The sequence below is a fragment of the Eumetopias jubatus genome, unplaced genomic scaffold (assembly GCF_037043125.1).
Source record: "Eumetopias jubatus isolate StellerSeaLion01/CBP00866 unplaced genomic scaffold, mEumJub1_p1.0 scaffold_10, whole genome shotgun sequence".
Classification (NCBI taxonomy): Eukaryota; Metazoa; Chordata; class Mammalia; order Carnivora; family Otariidae; genus Eumetopias; species Eumetopias jubatus.
This window is the reverse complement of record NW_028274816.1, coordinates 124,436,706-124,456,215: the sequence shown is the minus strand read 5'-3', so window position 1 is coordinate 124,456,215 and position 19,510 is coordinate 124,436,706. Positions and strand designations below refer to the sequence as shown.

At 38.8% G+C, this 19,510-nt stretch overlaps 1 protein-coding gene across 1 annotated transcript in view; it reads right to left on the bottom strand.

Annotated features, from left to right (window-relative positions):
- NLK (nemo like kinase) overlaps positions 1 to 19,510 on the bottom strand; it is a 164,726-nt gene that overhangs the window by 14,905 nt on the left and 130,311 nt on the right. Inside the window, exons 4-7 of the mRNA XM_028109319.2 lie at positions 16,262 to 16,368; positions 14,728 to 14,813; positions 10,247 to 10,456; positions 6,203 to 6,304 (exon numbers count right to left, since the gene is read on the bottom strand). Of these exons, the coding sequence (XP_027965120.1) occupies positions 6,203 to 6,304; positions 10,247 to 10,456; positions 14,728 to 14,813; positions 16,262 to 16,368 (505 nt within the window). The remainder of the gene's footprint in view (positions 1 to 6,202; positions 6,305 to 10,246; positions 10,457 to 14,727; positions 14,814 to 16,261; positions 16,369 to 19,510) is intronic.

The following is a 19,510-nucleotide window of genomic DNA, read 5'->3' as shown; positions in this document are numbered from 1 at the left end:
ATGGTTCCTATCAGGAGACAGAAGTATTTTCACTTTAGCAAAAATATTACATGTATTTCTGTTGCAATTAGTTGGAACAATTTGAGGAAAAAGGAAAATCTAAACCTTATAAGAGATGAACAGAAGGACTAAGGGCCGATAATAGACTTTGCAATCCTACCAATAGGTCAGTGCCTCATTAAGTATCTACTTTGTTTTCCTTCTTTAAATTTTTAAAATTTTCAATCTTTTTTTAAAGATTATTCATTTATTCATTTGACAGAGAGAGACACAGCGAGAGAGGGAACACAAGCAGGGGGAGCGGGAGAGGGAGAAGCAAGCTTCCCACAGAGCAGGGAGCTCGATGCGGGCTCGATCCCAGTACCCTGGGATCATGACCTGAGCTGAAGGCAGACGCTTAACGACTGAGCCACCCAGGCGCCCCTATTTATTTATTTTAGAGAGAGGGAGCGAGTGGGGGGGGGGCGGGGGGAGAGGGAGGGAAAGAGAGAATCTCAAGCAGACTCTGTGCTGAGTGCAGAGTCCGATGTGGGACTTGATCCCATGATCCTGAGATCATGACCTGAGCTGAAATCATGAGTTGGTAGCTTAACTGACTGAGCCACCCAGGTGTCCCAACAAGTATCTACTTTAAAAGGTACTTGGGCCATGGCACCTAAGTTTGCATTCATCCAAGATTTTGAGTCGTAGGAAAGAAACAATAAATAAAAAATACCGAATGGTGTTTTTGTCTGCCCAGCATTCCTTGACCTTTGGGGAACCACTCCTTCTTCACTCAAAAATCAAGTGGCTGAGCTTGATTTCAATCTCTCAACTCCAAGGATGGGCACCTGACCCAAGCCTGGCCAATTGAATGAAATATTGCCCTGAACACGTTGACTGGCTCTGGGAAAGACACATGTTCTAAAACGGGGGACAGCCAATGGACTGGCTAATCCAGCACATACCCCCCCAATCCTCTTCTCCTTTACCTACCTTTATTATAAAAGACAGAAAACACTCATTTTTTTTTTTTTAGCTTGTCTTACATCTGGGAGGTTACATATTACACAGTTCTAGACAATGACATATAAGCAGAAATTTGCTAGGCAGTCTTCTGGGAAAATATCCTTTCCTGATAAAAGGGACAGATACTACTAGTGTTCCCTCCTTCCTCCATTTTCTTGCTTTGAATGTGAATATGATTTCAAGCTACAGCCATTTTGTGGCCAGGAGGAGATAAGCAAGAGGGTATGAAATCAATATTCTACAGATGGCAGAGCAGAAAGAAAGAAAAAAAACCCAGGTCCTTGATGACGTAATTGAGCTGCTATACCAGCTCCAGGCTGCTTACCTCTGGACTTCTTGATATGAGAAAAAAATGAACCCCTATTTCTTTAAACCACTGTAAGCAAGATTTTCTATTGCTCATAACCAAACATATTCATAACTGAATCAGAGACCTTCCAAATATTTTTTCTATCTATTTGGGAAAGCTCTTTCCTGAAGGATTGATATGCTAGTAGAACGTAGGCCCGGACTGCTGGTTCCATTTTTACAAACACGCAGGAATAAAGAAAGCCTGTCTGAAAATGAAGCCAACACACAGGAAAACAAAACAGAGAAGAATCAGATTCCTGGCTTGGAACATCACTTGATTACTTGAATCCAGCAAAGCCTGAGTCAGTTGTTGCCCAACATCTTCATATAAACAATTCTGTGAGCCAGTAAGAACCCTTTTTTGTTTAAGCCAGTTTTAACTGAGTTTCACCCAAAAAGAGTCCTGATTGATACACTGTATGGGAATATGTATATTAATCAACCACACAAGAAAATTAATTTGAGACAGTAATCTGCGACTCTAAGAAAATAGCAATTAGATTCTCCTTTTGTATATGTATGGTTTTATTTTTTAGGAAGTCCCAACAAATGATAGTATGTATTTCTGTACAAATATATATAAATAAATGCACAGAAAAATATGTCTGGGAAGATATTCTCAAATTAATCCAGAGGTGACTGGGACAGTGTGTGTGTGGGGGGGTAGCTACGGATGACTAACTGTAAAACTTTTATTTTACATGTACTCACATATTACTTGCATATGTACAAATGAAATTAATAAAAAAAACTGCTGTGAAGGTGTATGTGTAAGGCAGTGCATACTGGCTAAGAACATAATTTTTAGAAGTAGAGAAACCGACTTTTAAGATCTGGCTTATGACCTTAAGCTTATTATTTGACTTCTGTAATCCTTCATCTCTTGTTTGTAAAAAGGAGCAAATGGTACATTTTGGTGCTGTGAGGATTTAATGAACTAATGTATAAGAAACAGTTGGGACAGCGACTAGTACATAGCAAACTTCTAATTATTGTTAGAAATGATCATTAGTAGTAAAGAATGGTTATTTCCATCTAACTTTGAGTAGCTACTTAAGTGGGAACTACTTGAAAAAGAGCTTAGTTTTTCTTTTTGTAGTCCAAACTCAAAAACTTGTATTGAAATTTTAGAAGTATTCCTCATGAGTTTAAATAGAGTTCATCTAACTCTTGTATCAAGTAATTTAGAGTAAGTACAGTAGTATAGCTTGCCCTGTGAAGCCCTCCAATAGCCTAAGCAGCTTCACGGAGAATTCTGAGTCCTTTCTAAAAGTTAGAGGCTTTTTCTGTGTGCATGCATTTTTATCTCATGTCATTAGTAATGTGTTAATACAGCTCACTCTGCCTTGTTCATATATTTATCTAGAGGTTTTTGAAAAGAACTTCTATCATGGTAATGCATAAAAAGGACTGAACCTTATCTAATGCCTTTTCTGCATCAATTGAGATAATCATGATTTTTCTCACTTAAAATGTCAAAATATATTAATAAATTTTCTCTGGGTGAACCATCTTTGCATCCTTGGGACAAACTCCACTTGATCATAATGTTATATATATAAAAAAATCATCACAAGCTTTAGCTACCATTTTAGAGTGATAACTTTAATTGGTAATATTTATTAATATTTATTACATGTTTAGAATGTCAGACACTATTCTATGCTCTCCTTGCATGTACTATCTCTTTATCATCATAACAATTTAATGAGGTAGGAAACATTTTTATTCCCATTTTACAGATCGATGAACTGAGGCACACAGAGGTTAAGTAATTTACCTAAGATCACAAAGTGAGTTACCAGTTGAGGCTGGATTCACATTCAGTCTGTCTGAACACTGTAGCATAAAACTCCTGGGACACCTTCAACATGTTGTGTACTGTGGTAAGCCTGAGACTGCCACCACAGCCTGCACTTTTCATCACTATAGACCAAAGAAATATAAACAGAGCATATATGTGGTGTGGGGCGTTGAGCTAAGAATGATGCCCTTTGCAGAACAGTCATGATGTACAGAACTACACAAGCTGTAGTGTATATACTGATTTGGGGACCAAATTAATCTTTTAAAGTTAAAAAAAAATATCCAAGTGGCTACATACCAATATACTTGTGTGTCTTCTGATCTCAGCTCTAAATAGGTAAAACATGAATGGAGATACCTTTAAGCAGCTGCTAACAGGCCAACAAGAGGCATAAAGGATATGCATCATGGGGTAAGGGAAGGAGTAGAGAGTAGGAAGAGGAAAAGTCGAGTCTGACTGATGGTTTAAGTAAAGAGCTTCACGGTTCTGCTAACTTCTCTAGAGAGCAGTAGTGGTATAAAGATCAACTAGCAAATGTAGATGAAAACCTGAATTTCCAAACTGGGGGAAAACTGGAACTAAGTAATATGCTAAGTTTATTTGCATTCAATTACATATGGTAGGCATAACCTTACTCTATACCAATCTACCCGGGTTACTGTTCAAAGACCATGAACACCTGACTCTGGAGACCATTTCTAGTACTGGTTAAAAGCATCTAAAGATAAGACTCTAAAGTTTTGGGGCACCTGGGCGGCTCAATTGGTTAGGTGTCTGCCTTCAGCTCAGGTCATGGCCCTGGGATCAAGCCCTGTATCTGGCTCCCTGCTCAGTCTGCTTCTCCCTCTCCTTCTGCCCTTCCTCCCTGCTTGTGCTCTCTCCTTCATATTAATAAATAAAGTCTTAAAAAAAAAAAAGACTTTTTTAAAGTTTTGCGCAAAGTGTATCTAGCCTTTGAGGGAAAATGGTTGCCTAATTTGTTTCCACCCCACCAGTCTTCTCTTTAAAACCGAAATATTCCAGGGGCGCCTGGGTGGCTCAGTCGTTAAGCGTCTGCCTTTGGCTCAGGTCATGATCCCAGGGTCCTGGGATCAAGCCCTGCATCGGGCTCCCTGCTCAGCGGGGAGTCTGCTTCTCCCTCTCCCACTCCCCCTGCTTGTGTTCCCTCTCTTGCTGTCTCTCTCTCTGTCAAATAAATAAATAAAATCTTAAAAAACAAAACAAAACACCAAAATATTCCAATACCAAGACTAGCCAGGGCTATCCCTAACTTTTACTGTGGTGCTCTCTTAAGACCATCACTAAACTTAATGATAAAATAAATTCTAAGAGGCATTACTGTTAAAAGGCCGATTCATGTAAAAATGTATAGGAAAATATTCTGCTTAACATCTTAACCTATTTAACTAGTTAAATAAACATAGGACTTTAAATTTTTCTTTCTTCCCTCCTTTGTTTTAGACAAAAATATGATACTTAACTCTTTTTTATTTTGTTGAAAGTTCTAGGATTTTACAACTAACAGATTTTTAAAAATTTCTAGTAGGGAAAGGACTCACTTGCCAGGAATGCTCAAAGGAGAGCATAGTTACCTTTGGTGCAGTATGTTACATTTTTGAGATGTTCTAGAAGGCAGGCAGGAAACTCCTTAGGAAGCCTTGCTCTCTTAGCTGCACTTCAGCAGCTCTGACACAAAGGATTAACTAGCTGGCAACCATTAGTAATAGTTAAAATTCCTCTAGAGATGGAAGGGTGGCACCAGGGTATGTGATCTTAATCACATTTCATTACTGGCTACCTTTAGCCGGGAAAGATTTACTGACCTAAGGTCAGTAAAAGAGGAAAATTATTCTGCTAGTTCCAAGGGCACGTTTACCATGAAGTATTGATAAATTACTTTAATATTCCTGATAATGGCCAATAAATAGAACATAATAGATCTTTTGAGTTCCTTCCATTAATACAGAAGCTTCCTCTAAGTTAAGACTTACTGTGTGCTCTTCTAAGAGAGTTAGGGCTCAAATTATTTCAGTTTATAAACTAAATGCAACAGAAAGATAAAACTGGCAGGGAGTTATTTAAAATACCAGCGTCAACATCTCTATTTTTCTAGTTCAGACTGGTTTTAGAAGAGAACACACTTTACCCATTGCCCCCTATGCCTGTGAAAATGGGAGCTCTGGAGTCACACTGGAATTAGAGAAACTGCAAGAGCAAGGTACAAGGACTTGCCTAAATGTCTGGCTGGTAATTTGAGAGGAGTATCAAGCTCGGTCTGTCATTTGGTCATTCAGATCAATCAGATGTAATGATCAATCAGATCATCTAAATGCCTAATTTAAAAGAAACCAAGGCAGAGCCCATGAAAATTAGTTGCCGAGTCTTCCTGTTCAAGTCTTTTTCTGTTTCAGTTTGTTGTTCTGAGGAAAACTATTTCTCTTGCTCAGTTTTCACATCAGTAAGCTGTTCTATCCACCTAAAAAAATGCTGCTAAACCAACAGGTGGTTTAGCTATCTTCTTGTCTTTCTCAGCAGTGACCTGTCTGGTTGCAAGCAATATTGATCAGTACATCTGGCAGTCTCTCTTCATACTTCTTTTCTACAAGCATTCAAGCCTGATTCTGTGTGAGTGGTAAGAGTGCAATGGAAACAGCCTCAAATTCCTGCTTGGAGTAAGAGAAACCAGGTATTTTGGCTCAGTATTTAGAAAAGACATCTTGATATACAGGCACTGAAGTGAAAGCTCTACCCCAGTAACTTTTCCCAGACACATCAAAGACCAGGAGACAAAAAGCCAGGAGTCATTTCTTAGCAACAGTGCTACAGAAGCTTTTACTTTCTCCCACAGCATTGGGAATGATGATATTTTATTTGGTTTGACAAATATTTAACATTTTCTTACTTATGACTGTGACATAAAGACTAAATAAAACCTGTAAGTCATGTTTTTCTTTAAAAAGTCTCAAGTCATTATTCTGTTGGAAGAGAAGTCCTGTCCAGGTGGTTACAAACTACAGGCCCCGCCCTACCATTTACCTGTTTATGAGGGCCCCTGAGTATGTGCGCCTTAGCGCCTTCACAAGCCGTCCTCATTGCTTCCAGCGATGGTGTGCCCAAAAGATCCGTGATCAAATCCAGCTGCAAGGAAACATGAAATACAGACAGATAGTAAGAGCTCATGGAAACAACTTTCCATTACTCTTAAATCACTGCCCTTAGAGATGAGGACCAAATGTGGGGGGCGGGAAACAAGCTCTTAAGGTAAGTTCCAGATTAACGGATAGGAACCCCGACTTTCACTTTTGGACTATTAAAAAAGCCAGAAAAATGTTTTTATTAGGAACCCATATGACAGAATTAAAATACGTTTTGGCAAGCAGGGCATTCTAAGGCTATAGTAACTTAGGGGTCTGTCTGCATGTACCTGCCCTGGGTCTTGATAAGACAGTATCTATGATCCTTGCAGAGGTGAACTGCTCTTTTGCTCATGGCTAATGACTCTTCTTTTCAAATAGTTAATGAATGGATTCTGATGCTTCAAATGGATTCAGGCTCATCAAGGAGCCAATCCATAAATCAGGCAGCTGTGACTCAGTAAATACTCAGAATATTCACATCTGAAATGAAAGCTAAGCTGTTGATGTTTGGGCCTGTACAAATCATCTCATTCTAGTTATGCTGGAAACCTCTTACACTAGCAGAAAATGGTGCTTCTTAGAAAACTATGACACTGCACAAGACCACATGTAATCAGCTATGCACGATAGAAAATGGTCTTCTCACAGGTCTTGGTAGGTAGGAAACCACCTTTACAATTTTCTGTAGTGCGAAAACTGTTCTAACTTCATAACCTAATTAGCAATAACATATCATTCAGATTCCTCCAGGATGGAAAATTCTTACCTACAGAGTACTTCTTTTCCTCGTACTGAGATTGCCAGATATAAAGCACTACTTTCTGCACTTATCAAAACTATGAAGTTTAGGGCGCCTGGGTGGCTCAGTTGGTTAAGTGTCTGCCCTCAGCTCAGGTCATGATCCCACAGTCCTGGGATCGAGTCCTGCATCGGGCTCCCTGCTCAGTGGGGAGCTGCTTCTCCCTCTCCCCTTGCTCCTCCTCCCTGCTCATGTTCTCTGTCAAATAAATAAATAAAATCTTAAAAAAACTACCAAGTTTAGATAAGGATCACTGACCTCCAGGATAATGGAGATGATCAAGTAGCTTGTATTACACAGAAGATCTCTATACAAAGCTTTTTGGGAAAAGTGTGTTGGTGATACTTTTGGACCTCTAACAACTACCGTGAAGGTAGAAGAAAATGACTGGCTCATGAAAACCAATGGAAACATTCAGAAAGTTGTCTAAAATGGGTAAGATCCCTGGGTGAGAAACATTTTTATGAAGTCTGCTAGGGTTTTTATTTCTCAAAGATACAGAGAAAATGCTACAGAAAATAACTACTTCCATTTAAAAGTTAGACTCTCTTCCCATTTTAGATCTTGATTTCTCATCCTAAAATACACTGATGATAGATGCGAGTTCTCTGTCAGTGGCTACATCAGACTGGCAAACTCAAGACCTATGCATTTCTCTAGATAATAAGATATCTGAATCCTACCTATGCCAGTTGCTTCACACTTTACACACACGCGCGCGTGCGCGCGCACAATTCTTTTCAGCAATCCAAGATCCTTGTTCAATATATGGGATTTGAACAACCCTGTTTTTTGTTTTTTTTTAAGATTTATTTCTTTGAGGGCGCCTGGGTGGCCCAGGGGTTAAGCGTCTGCCTTTGGCTCAGGTCATGGTCCCAGGGTCCTGGGATCAAGTCCCGCATCGGGCTCCCTGCTCAGCAGGAAGCCTGCTTCTCCCTCTCCCACTCCCCCTGCTTGTGCTCCTGCTTTTGCTATCTCTGTCAAATAAATAAATAGAATCTTATAAAAAAAAAGATTTATTTGAGAAAGAGAGAGAGCATGCATGTGCGCCACCCCCCCCCACAGGGTGGGAGGGGCAGAGGGAGAGGGAGAATCTTTTTTTTAAAGATTTTATGTATTTATTTGTCAGACAGAGACAGCCAGAGAGGGAACATAAGCAGGGGGAGTGAGAGAGGGAGAAGCAGGCTTCCCGCTGAGCAGGGAGCCTGATGCAGGGCTCGATCCCAGGACCCCTGGGATCATGACCTGAGCCGAAGGCAGACGCTTAACGACTGAGCCACCCAGGCGCCCCGAGAGAGAGAATCTTAAGCAGACTCCCTGATGAGTGTGTGTAAAGACCGATGTGGGGCTGATCCCACAACCCTGAGATCATAACCTGAGCTGAAATCAAGTCGGATGCTCAACTGACTGGGCCACCCAGGTGTCTCAAACAACCCCTTAACTTTTATTTAAGCTTTTCTGTATGGCAGTTTCTTATGTCCAGATATGATGGGTCTTACAGGTAGGTCCATTAAAATCTACTTCCTAAGAAATTGAATAGTAAAGTGGGTATTGTCAATAGTACCCAGCATTAAAATTATATATGATAATTTTTTATCACTAGGATCAAATTTTAAGATGTAAACTTGGTAAAAATAGACTTTGAATGTATAGCAGAGAAATAATTTCAAATGCTCATCATAGCATATACAGTTTCTAAGGTATCAGTTAATTCTTTGTAGAAGAGTATAAAAGAAATTTTTCCATTTTGGGCCAAGTGTATGAATTATTTACAAAGATACACAGTAGTCAGGGTGATCTTTTAAAATGTGATCAATCAAATCTTAACACTCCCTTGCTCAAAACCTTCATATAGCTTTCCATTACAGTTTGGACAGAATAAAATCCAAAGTCCTTATCCAGTCACCACAGTCAGGCTCCTTCCCTGTCTCTCTCTCTCTGACCTTGTCTCCTACAATCTTCCCCCTTGATCATGCCATCCCTCCAACAGGCCACACTTGTTCTTGCCTCAGAGACTTAATTATGTTGGTTGTCCTTTTCCTGAAACATGCCCAGTATCTCACTCCCTCATTTCACTTTGAGTCACGCCTCAAATGTCATTCTTTCAGAGAACCCTTTAGCAATGCTCTGCTCTATCATCATTCCCTATCCCTAACCTGGTTCAATTTTTCTCCACAGAATTTGTCATTACTTAGCTTACTTACATTATATTTATTTGTGTACTTATTTATTTTGTCTCATGTGAAAGTTGCACAAAGGCAGGAACGAACTTTGTCTTATTTACCGCTGCAACCCTAGCATTCTGGCATATAACTACTATCACAGTCACTAATATTTGCTGAGTGCTTATTATGTGCCAGGCCTCATTTTCAGCTTTATTACTTCTTTTAATCTGCACAACAGTCCTCAGAATGGTTTAGTTTGCCTAAGAATTAATAGATAGTAAGTGGCAGAGCCAGGATTTGAACCCACCAGTTTGATTTTGCAGGCTGAGCACATCACTGATACATTATTCTCATGCAAACACTATTGTTAAGATTTATGGATCTTAAATAATTTATGGATCTAAAATAATACTTACGAATTATCTCAAGAAAATATGTGGGGTAATGAATTAGCTCTCAGGGCAGATAAAGTAACACCAATGATTTCCTAAAGCTACATTTTAATAAGCTCCTAATGTTCTCTGCCATATTTAAATATGTTAGCCCAAAAATAAAGGTTCAAAATGTTCTTAAATGTTCAGATTTAAGGAAATCAACACTCAAAATTTATATTCTAAGCACAAAGTGTAAGTACATTAAGCCATCAAATGCATTTTCGAGTCTGACCCATTCAGTCAGAAAGAACAGAGGCCCTCTAACAATGGAAGATTACACCTGTGCAAATTGTTACAGCAGAGTCTGCTGCTATGCATCAGTGCATGTAATAAAGTCAACACTCCCTCTAATAGGTTCGTAAGTTACAAAATGAATCTCTCTGTAATCTTCGACTTCCTAACTTTCTGAATTTTAAATGAACCTCAATTTGCTAAAAGCAATTTAGACAGTACAATGAATAAGCCCCACACACGTGTGCAAGATGGTTTTTCCTTTAAATCTGTAATAGAATTGAAAGCTACTAAAGCCTAAAGCAAAATCATACCTGCTGAATGGGACTTTGTGCCTGAAACAGTATTCTTCGTCCTAGTAGTTCTGCAAAGATACATCCGACAGACCAGATGTCAATAGCATTGCTGTAATGACGACTGCCCATCAGGATTTCCGGAGCCCGATAATACTGAGTGACAACTTCCTGAGTCATATGACGGGATTCATCTAATTCCTCCACTCTGGCCAATCCAAAATCACAAATCTAAATAGAAAAGATTATCAAAATATTGTTAAAGAGACAAATATATTTACAAATGGTAAAGTAAAACAAAATAAGCAAAAAATCAAAATCTTGATAGATTCTGAACTTTGAAAAGTTTCCAATGGTACAGGTAGAGTATATTTGTGTCAATATATAATTTGATCTTATTTGCATAAGAGAAAAAAAAAGTCTCAAACTTCCTTATTTCTATATAAAATGATGAATTTTAAAAATATTCTTCTCAGGCGCCTGGGTGGCTCAGTTGGTTAAGCGTCTGCCTTTGGCTCAGGTCATGATCCCGAGGCCCTACGATCGAGTCCCGCATCCGGCTCCTTGCTCAGCAGGGAGCCTGCTTCTCCCTCTGCCTGCTGCTTCCCCTGCTTGTGCTCTCTCTCTCTTTGCCCAAAAAAAAAAAAAAAAAAAAAAAAATCTTAAAAAAAATATTCTTCTCACTCATCTTTTCAACTGATAACTAAACCAAAAAGACAGCTCAATGCATATTTCTAGGTTTAATGTACAAACCAAACTATGTATTTTCAAGGCTTATCAAGGAATTATACGAAAAAAAAAGTGCCTATCTTGAAGACCTCCTGAGCTATGTTCACTGTCTTTATGGCATACACATAGTAAAATTTCTTTAGATCTATGGGTTTCAAACTGAGTCCTAAACTTCCCATGTACCTATCTATTTAAAATACTATTCACACTCAAATATGTATGTCAAAATGCAGCACACTGTAGGATACCAATGCTACAAGTTTCACTCATTTCTTTGTGCTGTAAATATTTAACTGAATGCCTCTTATGGTTTGGAAAGTATGCTAGAACCTGGTAACACAAAAGTAAATCAGAAAGTGGTTAATTTATATGCAGACCTAGGAATAAATCTTTTCTTGTTATTTCTGTTTAACTGAAAAGTATGCTAAGGTTACAAGGTGAGCTGTTAGTAGACAGCAGCAGCGCCACCACCAGCAACTTCTACTTATTTTCAGGAATTTCTCATATTAAGAACATTTTCTTAATACTGGGCCACCAAAACAAAAAGTGGGAGCACTGAGGTTAAGATAAGAGAGTAAGGGCCTTCCAAGCTCCAGCATTTTCACTGATTAACTTCATGAGTCAAAATTATAAGTGATAAACTAACACTGTTTTCTAAGTTGAGGTCGCAGCATAAGATTTTATTTGAAAAAAAGGGTCTGGCAGCTTAAAAAAATGTTTGAAAACCATACCAAAAAGAAAAAAAAAAACCCAAATCCTATAAATTGCTTATCAAATTCTCCCAAAGGTTAGTGTTCAAATAACACATAATATTTTAAAACTCTCTTCCTTGGCTGTGACGTTTTAGGATATCTTTTAAAACAAAACAAAACCAAAGAACTTAAATCCATTTTCCTATATCTTTCTTGTATTTACAGTAAAAACAGCAACAACCACCACCAACCACCCACCCACCGGACAGAAAATGTTTTCTGTTATAAAGCAAGTCCTCTGTTAAAAACACCAGTCTGTCTGAAGTCATTTTGGGCAATTTATCTGGAAGACAAACTAAACCCAAAGTAAGAAGCTTATACGATCAGACAACCAAAAAGATAATGAGATTTCCAACAAAATTATCCATTTTGTGCTTAATAGGAAACAAAATATATTCAGAATATGAAAGGATACTAATTTATTTTTTTTTTTATTTTTTATTTTTTTTAAAGATTTTATTTATTTATTTGAGAGAGACTGAGAGACAGAGAGCACGAGAGGGAAGAGGGTCAGAGGGAGAAGCAGACTCCCCGCCGAGCAGGGAGCCCGATGCGGGACTCGATCCCGGGACTCCAGGATCATGACCTGAGCCGAAGGCAGTCGCCCAACCAACTGAGCCACCCAGGCGCCCAAAGGATACTAATTTAAAAGAAATGTTTTATCATATTATTTTTGATGAATTTGTACACTTGAGAAGAAAGAATTAGTGTCCATAGCTTGGCACTCCATTCTGGGTCTTAAAAGTAGGCTGCTAAGATAAGTCAAAGGAGTGGGGCACAATTTCAATTTATCCTGATCTTTGTGTTGTTTATTCATAAATGACATTTTCCTCTAGTTATTCATTTGTGTAGCTAGAAGTTATAATACCATAACAGATGATTTGAAAAACGGACCTCAAGCAGGTAGTGGCACCAAGCAAGACGGTTCTAAACAAAATGCTTTGGGAACCAGAAACCAAAATAAGAAGAAACTGGCTTAAATTGTCATAAAACTGATTTGGTCCAAACAGAATAAAGAATTCCTAAGGTTTAAAAAAATTTTTTTAATTAAAATTAGAGTTATGGGAATAGGTTGCAGCTCTTTAAAAAGTGGAAAGGTGCAGGGAAATGAACTCAATGACCTATAGAAGGAATATTTACTTTAGTGGACATGGGGAACAATTAATTTCTCTGTGAAAGAGACTGAACACAACATTAGTTGTTTTCAGGGAAAATATGAAAGATAGTTTTTTTTTTTTAAAGATATTACTTGAGAGAGAGAGAGAGAGAACATGAGTTGGGGCAGGGGAGAGGGAGAAGCAGACTCCCCACTGAGCAGGGAGCCTGATGAGGGGCTCCATCCCAGGACCCCAGGATTGTGACCTGAACCAAAGGCAGATGTTTAACTGACTGAGCCACCCAGGAGCCCCTGAAAGATAGTTTTGTTTTGTTTTTTTTAAATCTTTCTAGAGTTAAATCAGGAACAGTTCTTCAAGGCTATAAGGAAGGGTGATTTTTTTTCACAGTATAACATACCAGCTTTTAAAGAAAATTGGCCAGACTTTAAAGAAAGCATTTAAAATACAAAATGATACTCATTTATATACTTGCTTTTAATATTTAGTTTAACTGCCATCAAGCTAAGTAACAATGACAGCTTGATAACTTATAAAGCAGGTAACATCTAAAAACCAGTTTCCTTGGGGTGCCTCTTGGCACCGTCGGTTAACCATCTGACTCTTCGTTTCGATTTAGGTCATGATCTCAGTGTCATGAGGTCAAGCCCTGCGTTGTACTCTGTGCTCAGCATGGAGTCCGCTTGGAACTCTCTCTCCCTCTTCCTCTGCCCCTCCCCACTGTGCACTCTCTTTCTTCCAAATAAATAAATCTTTATTTATTTAAACTTAAATATAAATAGACTTTATTTATTAAAACAAACAAAAAACCAGTTTTCTTTTTCAAATCTATCAGTCGGAATGTTAAGAATATTTACTGCAAACTGAAGCACCATGTAATACTGTAGCCACTCATAAAATAAATAGAATTTAAATTTGCTTACACAGAGATCACACAGTTCTAGGAAGGCCCTTACTTCTAATTTCTATGATGGGGAAAATATGGCGGGCCTCTCACTAGGCGTTCCGTTAATACATCTATTAGAGGCAGGGAAATGCACATATGTGGATTTTGCGATTTGTGAGCCACTCTAACAAGAAACAACGGATGGGGGTAGGTGGAGACACTGCGGGAAAGTAAAATTGAAATGGCTTGAAATTTTGGGACTACTAACTACAATTAAATCCTGTAATCAATTCCCCTTCAGAGGGAGTAGCAGGATTGGCTACTATATATTGTCAAATATATTTGACCCCTTTCTGTTTAGTATTTTTACCTTTTTTTTAAAAAAAAGATTTTATTTATTTGAGAGAGAGAGAGAGCATGAACAGGGTGAGGGGGCAGAGGGAGAAGCAGACTCCCTGCTGAGCAGGGAGCCCCACATGGGGCTCGATCCCAGGACTCCCGGATCATGACCTGAACCAAAGGCAGGTATTTAACCATCTGAGCCACCCAAGCACCCCTAGTATTTTCACTTTTAAGTGTTTCCACTTCCTTACTTGGCTATCTCAGTCACACACGGCATAGAAATGCTAGCTGTGCAAAAACACAGTCTTCTTGAAAGCCATACTTCATTCTTATATAAATAACTTACTAGTCTTGCAATATTTCTTTTGATAAATACTTCCTTTAGCATTGGAACAATCTAAAAAGAAATTACCTTCTTTATCTTTTTTCTGGTCACACTGTAATTCCAATTTCAGTGTTTCCAAAACATATGCAAACTATCATGAAGAAACCATGAGTCAAGATGACAAATCAGTTACTATGGCCATGACTAGCGATACTGCTAGAGAAAACTCGGTTCTTTAATTATTTGGTAAAGTGATGAAAATAAATTTAACTCTTTCACAAAAACACATTGTTCTTAAACCTGCCTTGGCATTCTAAATTTTTCTCAGATACTTAAAGAAACTGAAAAGCTACCTTTAGAACACAGTTGCTGTTCACAAGGAGATTCCCTGGCTTAATGTCTCGATGTAAAATGCCAGCTGAATGGAGATATTTCAAACCTGAAATAACAAACGGATTTAATTGCAGATATTTAATTCTTTTCACTCAACCAATTATTTGGGGAAAACCACGGTAACAGAGAATACAGGATTTAAGATTGTTCTCTAAATAATGGCATCATAAACGTTATTCAAAGCTTGACTTAGTCCTACCTCAAAAAACTGTAACTTTGTAAAATAAAGTGTCATCAAAGGTTACACAATCTACAGATAATGCCTAGAATTCAAAAGATGAGTTAGGTTTAAATACAGATAAGCTTTTCAGGCGCTGGAATTTAAAAGTTGACCATACCAATATCCTTGAATTGTTCCCAAGTGTGGGTGGCTACAGGAGCTCTGCTATTGGTACTCTCAACCTGTGATTCTGAGCTGGCTCCAACAAATCCTCACTACCCCCCAGGGAGCCCTTCCCAGGGCAGATTTTCACTAAGACAAAATTCAGTAACCTGCCCAGGTTTGTCAGTAGTATTCCCCACCACTGAGATTCAAGAGGGGTTGTTAATTACTTTAAAATATTTTTGACATATTAAAAGACTGAGTTTTAGCACTGTTAGAAAAAGGTCACAGCTTCAAGGCTGAGTCTTTCAGCAAATCATAGATTTTCTTACAAGTGTAAAAAAAGATCCAATATCTAGTATCTTCCTTCTGTCACCTGCCACAGAGTATCAATACATCTATGGAAGGTGAACATCCTAGTATTAACGCCTTGTGTGTGTTTTCATTCTGTTGGTAGATGCCTTTTAATCTCCATAAAGAATACCTGAATCTATGAATCCTGGTGTGGGAGCAGAGGGAGAAGAGTGTTTTACTAGGTAAGAAAGATGTTTCAGCTTTAAACGGTTCTCCATTTGTAACAGCAAAATTCCGGAGGATATACCTGCTGGCCAGAAGCAGCTCTAGCAATGTCGGCTCAAACTGCCTATCAAGTCGGTGCTCTTTAATGAGCCAGTCTGGAGAATTATATTGCTGTTTCTCAGCCTCCTTGATGCTTTGGCTTTAAGAGTCTTGTTTTTCTAAAGTTGGACTCAGGTATACCAGCCAACACTTGGACCACACTTGAAGAATAAATGTCATCCCATAAGGAACAGTTACTTTTCAATTGAGTCACCTGATGCCAGCCACATACTCCTATTAAAGGCTGTTTTAAGGAAACTTTGTGACAGACCACAGGGTTCCACAAACCATCCTGCTTATTTACCTCTCTAGATTAACCTACTTAACTGAGTAATGAATTAGGGCTTTCTCTTCCATCAGTGAAAATAACCATTTGGCCACCCTTAAAAGCCTCTTAACATCAAGTGTAGAGATTATTAAATATATCTTGGTCAAAAGAAAAAAGTCTTTAGGGAAGAAAAAAGCCTTGGAAGGTCAGATTAAAGTTCAAATGAAAAGCAAAACATTTCACTTATACAGTGCCACTACCTTTTTCTTCAAAAAGAAAATCTTACCTCGCAAAATCTGATAAAGAAAAACTTTGACATGATCTGAGCTGAGTGGTTGAGGAGAGACGATAATTTTATGTAGGTCACTCTGCATCAATTCTGTGACAACATATCTTGAGGTTTTAAGTTAAGGAGAATTCCATGAATTCAGCCCCCAACCCCCTCAAAGTAGGCACTAGGTCTAAAGAATAACTTCCATTCTTAAAGCTGGGAAAAGCTTAGGGAAAGAAAACTTCTAGACAGCATGACAAAGAGGTAAAAATTCCAGCCCTCACAAGATAAAAAAATTGCCAAAATTAAAGAATTTACCATTTAGAAGTTAGCAGAAATAAACTGTCTCTATAATTAGCATTACAAAAGAAAAATAAGGATAAACATTTTTGAAATTAATTCCAATGTAGTTAACATACAAGTTCTATTAGTTTCAGGTGTACAATATAGTGATTCAACAATTCTATACAGTACTCAGTGCTCATCATGATAAATGCACTCTTAATCCCCTTCACCTATTTCACCCATCCCCCCAGTCACTCTCTCTGGTAATTGTTTTCTATAGTTAAGAGTCTGGTTCTTTTCCTTTGTTTTGTTTCTTAAATTCCACGAGTGAAATCATATGGTAGTTGTCTTTCTCCAACTGACTTATTTTGTTTAGCATTATACCATCTAGATCCATCCATGGTTGTTGCAAATGGCAAGATTTCATTCTTTTTTATATTCCATTGTGTATCTATATACCACATATTCTTTATCCATTCATCTATCGATGGACACTTGGGTTGCTTCCATCATTTGGCTATTGTAAATAATGCTGCAATAAACATAGGGGTGCATATCTCTTTGAATTAGGGTTTTTGTATTTTGGGGGTAAATACCCAGTAGTGAGATTACTGGATCCTAACGCATTTTAATTTTTTTGAGGAACCTCCACATTGTTTTCCACAGTGGCTACACCGGTTTGCGTTCCCACCAACAGCGCACCAGGGCTCCTTTCTCTCCACATCCACCAACACCTCTTGTTTCTTGTGTTGTTGATTTTAGCCATTCTGATAGGTGTGAGGTGACATCTCATTGTAGTTTTGATTTCCATTTCCCTGATGACAAGAGATGTTGAGAATCTCTTCATGTGTCTGTTGACCATCTGTATGTCTTCTGCCCATTTTTAATTGAATTATTTTTTTGGATGTTCAGTTGCAGTTTTTTATATATATTGTATACTAACCTTTTACTGGATGTCATTGGCAAATATCTTCTCAAAAATAATAAACATTTTATTTTTTAAAAAATTTTGAGAGAGCGTGCGCGATCAAGAAAGCACAAGCAGGGGGAGCAGCAGAGGGAGAGGGAGAAGCAGGCTCCCAGCTGAGCAGGAGCCCGATGTGGGGCTCGATCCCAGGACCCTGAGAACATGACCTGAGCCAAAGGCAGACGCTTAGCTGACTGAGCTACCCAGGGGCCCCAAGGATAAATATTTTAAATGACAGCCAGACCAGGAAGAATGTGAAGACCAAAGAGTCTCAGGATCTATTCAGACATGTTACTGGAGCATCCTCTGAATCCAAACAAGAGAGGACTGGGGGTCTCACCCTAGGCCACCATGGCACCAATGGAAAGGATGACAATCTACCCATCAACTGTGGCATAAGTTACTTTGTGAAGAATAGTACTCCTAGAAATGTGTAAAATGATTAGTTCAAATCCAAGTCTATCTACAATCTTAATTCTTTTAGTATTTAACTTTTTTTTTTTACATCTATGGCTCCTTTATTGTTTTAAGCTTCCTATGTTTTGTACTTTTATACTCTCAGGGTTTTGTTCAAACAATACATGGCAGACGATCAAAGGCTGGAGGCTGGGGAGCAATGAAGATGTGGAATTCAGAACTCTTGTGAAGGTAACTCTTTTGCTATATCTAAAATAGGGCAAATTCATGTCTTACCCTGTGCAGTTAAGGACTCATTACAAGTATGGGTGAATTTTATGATTTAAACTTTTTAACCTTCCTTAAGACAAGGGGAGACTACCCTTGATTTCAGGAGATTCCTATTAGATTTCAAATTCTTTTGACACCAATTTCATGTTCTGAGTTAAAACACTAAAGCTCCCCTAGCCCTGTACAACTCAAAGCAGGGAAAGGCAAAACAACAACAAAGCAGAGCTGTTACTGGGCTGCAGTTATTCCACTTTCTTACTTAGTTCTTCCAATCCTAACTTTCTTCTTCCAGAGTGATATTATGGAATCTTTTGAAAGGACAACCCACCTGACAGCCTGTGAAACACTTCTTTTATCAGTATTGTCCCACAGCTAGTCCTAGAAGATAATCTTTTTTTTTTTAAAGATTTTATTTATTTATTCATGAGAGACAGAGGGGGAGGGGGAGGGAGAGGGAGAGAGAGAGAGAAGCAGAGGGAGAAGCAGGCTCCCAAGGAGCAGGGAGCCCGATGCGGGACTCGATCCCAGGATACTGGGATCATGACCTGAGCTGAAGGCAGACGCTTAACGACTGAGCCACCCAGGCGCCTCGAAGATAGACAATCTTAAGGGGCAGCTGTAGTCTTAGGGGCTTGGCATGAACCATAAAGTAACTAAGATGGTCCCAGGACTCCTGTTTTAGCATTTACATGCTCGCTGTAAGGGTAAATGCTAGGCATATAAAAATAAAGATGAGGAGTCTGCTTTCAAAACTCAAAATTTTTTTTAAAGATTTTATTTTATTATTTTTTTTAAAGATTTTATTTATTCATGACAGACAGAGAGAGAGAGAGAGAAGCAGAGGGAGAAGCAGACTCCCAAGGAGCAGGGAGCCCGATGCGGGACTCGATCCCGGGACCCTGGGATCATGACCTGAGCCGAAGGCAGACGCTTAACCATCTGAGCCACCCAGGCGCCCTTTAAAGATTTTATTTATTCATTCATGAGAGACAGAGGGATAGAGAGAGAGAGAGAGAAGCAGAGGGAGAAGCAGGCTCCCAAGGAGCAGGGAGCCCGATGCAGGACTCGATCCCAGGACACTGGGATCATGACCTGAGCCGAAGGCAGACGCTTAACCATCTGAGTCACCCAGGCGCCCTCAAAACTCAAATTTTTAAAAAGTGTTGTTAGGCTTTGGATTTTACTTTTATGTGCTTTAAAGAATCTTGTAGTAAGTGGTCATTGTCTGGGGAGAGTGATTTAAGAACACTTCTAATTTAACATTTTAGCAAAAACAGGTAGTAACAACTTGAGAGTAGGGAGGAGAATAACTAATAACACCTGAC